Here is a 4,716-nt window from a genome sequence, read left to right on the forward strand (position 1 = left end):
CAGATATTTGTTTCTGCACTATAGTTGACAATTTCCTACACTGGTATTTTGGAGAGAAGAAAAATTACCTGACTTGTTTTATGGGAAAAAACACTGAACAGGTCTGACCTCATTTCAATTGAGGTTGTAAATAAGGTAACTGTTGGTTTCACTGGAAGATACAGCTCTATTTTATTCATATCTGGATGCAAATATATCCCAGGATGCCTGTCCCTGAGCCTTTGCTATTCTCAATGATAGCTATGCTCCCTGCTTTAATGTATTTTGTTATGAAAATAAGTTATATCCTGTGATATACAGCAGATCCCTTATTAGAAAAAGACAGAATGGTGAAAGGTAAGAGGAAGATCCTCAACAGGACGGACCGACAGAGTTTTACAATGGGAGAATTTAAAGATGGTACAGGAGAAGGCAGGGTTCAGTTTTTTTGTTCATTGAGTCTCTGAGTGGTAGGTGACTTGGCTTTTTCTTTTTCTTGTTGGTATTCTTGTGTGGTATACCATCAGGTCAGAACCAATCTATAGTTCACCCTCCAGCAGGTTTTCAAAGGGAGGAAATTGCCCATCTTTGTCCCTTGGAGCAGCTAGTGGATTTGAACCACCAGCTTTTGAAACTGCAGCGCAGCTTCTTACCAGTAAACCATAAGATTTTTAGAGTGGCAGCTGACTTGATGGCACCTTACAACATAAAAAGACAGGTTTCCTATCAATTCACCTTTGTCTTCAGTCTAACAGATCTAGAGGTAACAAAATACACTCTACCAAAGTGGTGCTTTTGAACTGTTTCACAGCCATAAAGTAGACAAAATGGGAATATAATGCACAGGATAATTACTAAATAATAAAAAAGTAGATTAACTCCAAAATCTGAAACAAGGCAAGATAATCTTTGAAAGGCAGAGATGTATTAAACATTAGCTTACCAAATCCCCAAACATAGGAATTTGAATTATAAGAGAGAAGCCCCCTTAAAAAGCAATTGCAAGAAAACAAAGATTCTGTGCAACAATAAAAAAATATTTTTAAAAAGAAAAGCAAACTGGAGGTGGGGTAGGGAGGAAAATGTGCAAGAATGGATGAATGGAAATCCAAGTTTTCTGTAAACTTTGATTAAAATACCAAATTTTTTTTTTCATTAAAATAGCAATTTTTTTTCTAAAGAAAACAAAGATTCTCACTACTGTGCCAATTGGCTGCATCATGATGGATAGAGAAAAGATTGTTAACAATTTCAGCTTGCTTGGTTCCACAGTCATCACTAGAGGGACCAGTAGTCAGGAAATCAAAAAGACTAATTGCATTGGGAAAACTGTCAGAGACTTCTCCAGAGTGCTGAAGAGCAATTATGTCAGTCTGGAGACTAAAGTGCATCTGATCTAAGCCATGGTCTTTGTAATTACTTGCTATGCATCAGAGAGCTGGACAATGAATAAGGATGACAGAATTAATGCCTTTGAGTTGTGCTGAAGAAGAGTATTGAACATACCATGGACCACCAAGAGAACAAAGAGGTCTGTTGAGAGGGTGAAACCAGGCTGCTCCTTGGAGGCAAGGATTTTGAAGCTTTGTCTCACATATTTTGAGCACGCGGCCAGGAAGGACTGGTACTTGGAGAAGGATATCATGCTTGGAAAGGTGGAGGGACAGCACAGGAGAGAAAGATCCCAGATGAGATGGATTGACACAGTAACTGGGGTAATGGGAGTATGTGTGTCAGAGTGAGAGAGATTGGCTGAGGGTAGAACAAGGTTCAAAGCTGTTGTACATATAGGGTCGCTATGAGTCGCAGGTGATTAGATGGCACATAACAACAACAACTCTGTTTAAAGTAGCATACTCACCCTTTCCATTGTATCATTTACAAAACATAACTGAAATTAATTTTTTTTTTATGAAAGGCATTGTTTATTTTCCGTCAACCTTATTTCCACTTTTTAAAAGACAGTTTAAGACCATTCCGTGGTGGTACCCACCCACTCAGTGGCCTGAGCAGTGGGGGCTGCAGACCAGTCTTCAGTTGCAGGCTGAGCACTCCAGTCTTCAGTAGGGAACTGCTGAATCGGCACAGAGGGCACCTGGACGCCTTCGGAAATTAATTTTCTAAGGTTATTTCCAAATTCTGACTGGTCCCATACTAATTTAATAAAAGTGGGTGGTTACTTTCTGGCTCCCCCCTCCTTTTTGAGGAGTAGCAGAGTGGAACAAAGAACAATAAGGGCTTTGAAGCCAGACATCCTGGATTCAAACCTTGGCTCTTCTACTTATTATAGAATCATTGATAAGTTAGCAATTTCTATGTGCTTCAAGTTTCTTAATTTTTTACCTTCTATAAAATGGGGTGAGAGTGTTGTGAAGAATATCAGTGGTTTAGCATGCAGTGTTTCCATTGCATATACTTTCAAAGACAAATGATTCTCTCTTACCTAAAAACAGGTTTTTCAAACTACTTGATTGAAAATTCAGTGTATTGTATCAAAAGATTTATCATTTCAGTAGAAAAGACGTTTAGAAGTACTAAATGAGATTGTTGTTGTTGATTTGTTCACCCTATGAACAAAAGGCCTGAAGTCTTTCTATAACTATCCTCATTTATCAAAGTTCAAAGTTTCCAGAGGCATGTTGTTTAGGAAGTAAAAGCCACTCCTGCTTTCAAAAATGAGATTAGGGAAAGATGTTTGTGTTGCTCTGAGGTAGAAAGTTACCTTGTTTTATCTTTCAAGTAGCTTTCCTCCTGGGATGTTTAGCCTGATGGTCAGATAAGAGTCTGAAGGCTTAACAACTTAGGAAATTTTCAAAGTTTCAGTAGTTCATATACAAATGGGGAAAGACTTTCCTCAGTACTCCTGCCATTTCTGCTCTTTGGTCTACTTGGGCAGACAGGTCCCAGTACTGAACATCTGTCATTTGTGAGCTACCACTGTGGTTAAGAACAAAGGTGTCAATGCCTCTGCTAATAAAGAAATCATTGGCACTCTTCCTTATATGTAAAATCTGGATACTTTTTGTTGTCTCCTTGGGCTCTGGTGGACCAGGATAGGGCAAGTTTCTACACTGCTATCTGAAAGGTCACCAGTTCAAACCCAACATCTTCTAAATATGTTATTTCTAGCTTTTCAAGCATTTAGTCTCTTAGCCTGCTTTTTAAAGGACCATTAGCCAGCCATTATCAAGAAGTAAATACTCTTTATCAAGATAGCCATCACTTAAGTAATCTTTTACAAATTCCTCATAAACTGTTAGAAAGCTAGCATAAATAATTGGCTCAGTTACAACAGTATGAACTAGTGATTTAGTTTGAAGAATTTTAAAGCAAGCCAAGTAATTGTATAAAATTTAAATTTTATGACCATGTTTGGACCTTTTTACATTTAGCACAATGGAAATGTTCATATTCATTTTTTTCCCCAAAGGAAAAATATTAAATCACCACTATGTTGCACAGTAGAATAAAAAACGAGAGTTCAGGTGCGTATTCAAGTTTCCACAGAATGCAAATAACAGACATGATATTACTTGCAAAATCTGACATTATCAACACGATTTGGAGTATCTCAGACTTCACCTAGAAATTCAGTTGCCATTCGGATAAAGAAACCCTCCACCTAATCACACTTTTTAGAAGTCTCGGCCCCACCATAACTTCCTGAAGACAGGAAAGGAACTGCTGTCTTGTGATCAGACTCCAGATGTTTCTGGCAGTTTTGTAATCAGTAAGGAAAAAAAACGGTGACTGATTCTATGTGTCAATCAACTGTAGACGGCTGATCTGATTAGAAGCTTTGACAAATGCCTGGTGGCGATTGCAAATAACGGCCAGGCATATTGGGATGATACAGTAGCCCACGGTTTTGGGGTCAGCTCTTGTACAAGAATAAAGGAACAAAAACATCTGTAGGTAAGGTATCAGAAAAATAATCGTCCACAACCAAAAGGGCAAGGAGAGTAACCGGACTTTCAAGGAGTGTGTCCACGTGGTTCCTTCCCGCGGCTCCTCGGGGTGCTGCTGAATGTGTTCCAAGGCCAGCCTGTTGTAAGTCTCATTGATTTCAAAAACATAGTAGAAAGCGGCGGCACTTGCTAACAGATACAGCCCCACTCCAATCCATCCCATCCGCTGACGGAAGTTCATCATTCTCCATGCTCTGTGCCTTCAAATTTAAGGAAGAAGTCGTTAAGATTTATCCCAAAGGTACTGACTTTATGTCCAACAAGGTTTAAGATACAAGACTAACATTTAAAATTAACATGGAAGACTAACATATTTAAGATTTAAAACAAGTACATTTACATTTATTAAGAAATGTAAACCACTTACAGGATATTTTATGTAACAGAAGTAAAAACCACTGGTTTCTGTATGTATATATTCTGCTTTTTACGTGAATTCCAGAGAATAAATCATGACATTTGCTTAAGCCGGTCCAGTACAGTTCCTTAAGCTGGAGTTAAATTTCCTACGGAACATTGCACTCTTAGACGTAAAAATTTGGCTTTACAAGTCAAACCCATAACCACGTCCCCCAAAGTATGACAGTCACTCTAAAGCACTTACAGTGGTCCTGGAAATCTTCCTGTCCCCACGGCAAGCGTTACAGAGTCACTCAGTTCTGCATAATCGGGTGCCTTGGGCATTTCAGGGAAAGCCACCATAAAAGAGATCTCATGGGTCACCCAGCCTGGAGAAGGGTGAGCGCGGCCGGCCTGGGGAAGAAGCTAA

The 4,716-nt window shown here is 39.0% G+C and overlaps 1 protein-coding gene across 1 annotated transcript; it reads right to left on the bottom strand.

Annotated features, from left to right (window-relative positions):
* Positions 1–3,327: 3,327 nt before the first annotated feature.
* Positions 3,328–4,709, bottom strand: TMEM251 (transmembrane protein 251). Its single transcript, XM_006879105.1, has 2 exons — positions 4,552–4,709; positions 3,328–4,147 (listed from the first exon to the last, which is right to left on the bottom strand). The coding sequence occupies exons 1-2, from the start codon at positions 4,647–4,649 to the stop codon at positions 3,736–3,738; spliced, it is 510 nt and encodes a 169-aa protein (XP_006879167.1). The 5' UTR covers positions 4,650–4,709; the 3' UTR covers positions 3,328–3,735.
* Between the last annotated feature and the right edge of the window lie 7 nt (positions 4,710–4,716).

Source organism: Elephantulus edwardii, unplaced genomic scaffold (assembly GCF_000299155.1).
Source record: "Elephantulus edwardii isolate Elephantulus edwardi_28Jun2011 unplaced genomic scaffold, EleEdw1.0 scaffold00002, whole genome shotgun sequence".
In the NCBI taxonomy this organism is placed as follows: domain Eukaryota; kingdom Metazoa; phylum Chordata; class Mammalia; order Macroscelidea; family Macroscelididae; genus Elephantulus; species Elephantulus edwardii.

Bases quoted from the DNA above. Each gene is read 5' to 3' on its own strand.
- TMEM251 (XM_006879105.1), bottom strand. From the start codon at position 4,649: ATGGTGGCTTTCCCTGAAATGCCCAAGGCACCCGATTATGCAGAACTG. The intron at 4,148-4,551 runs GTAAGTGCTTTA...TTAAATTTGAAG, and splicing joins GGAAGATTTCCAGGACCACT to GCACAGAGCATGGAGAATGA.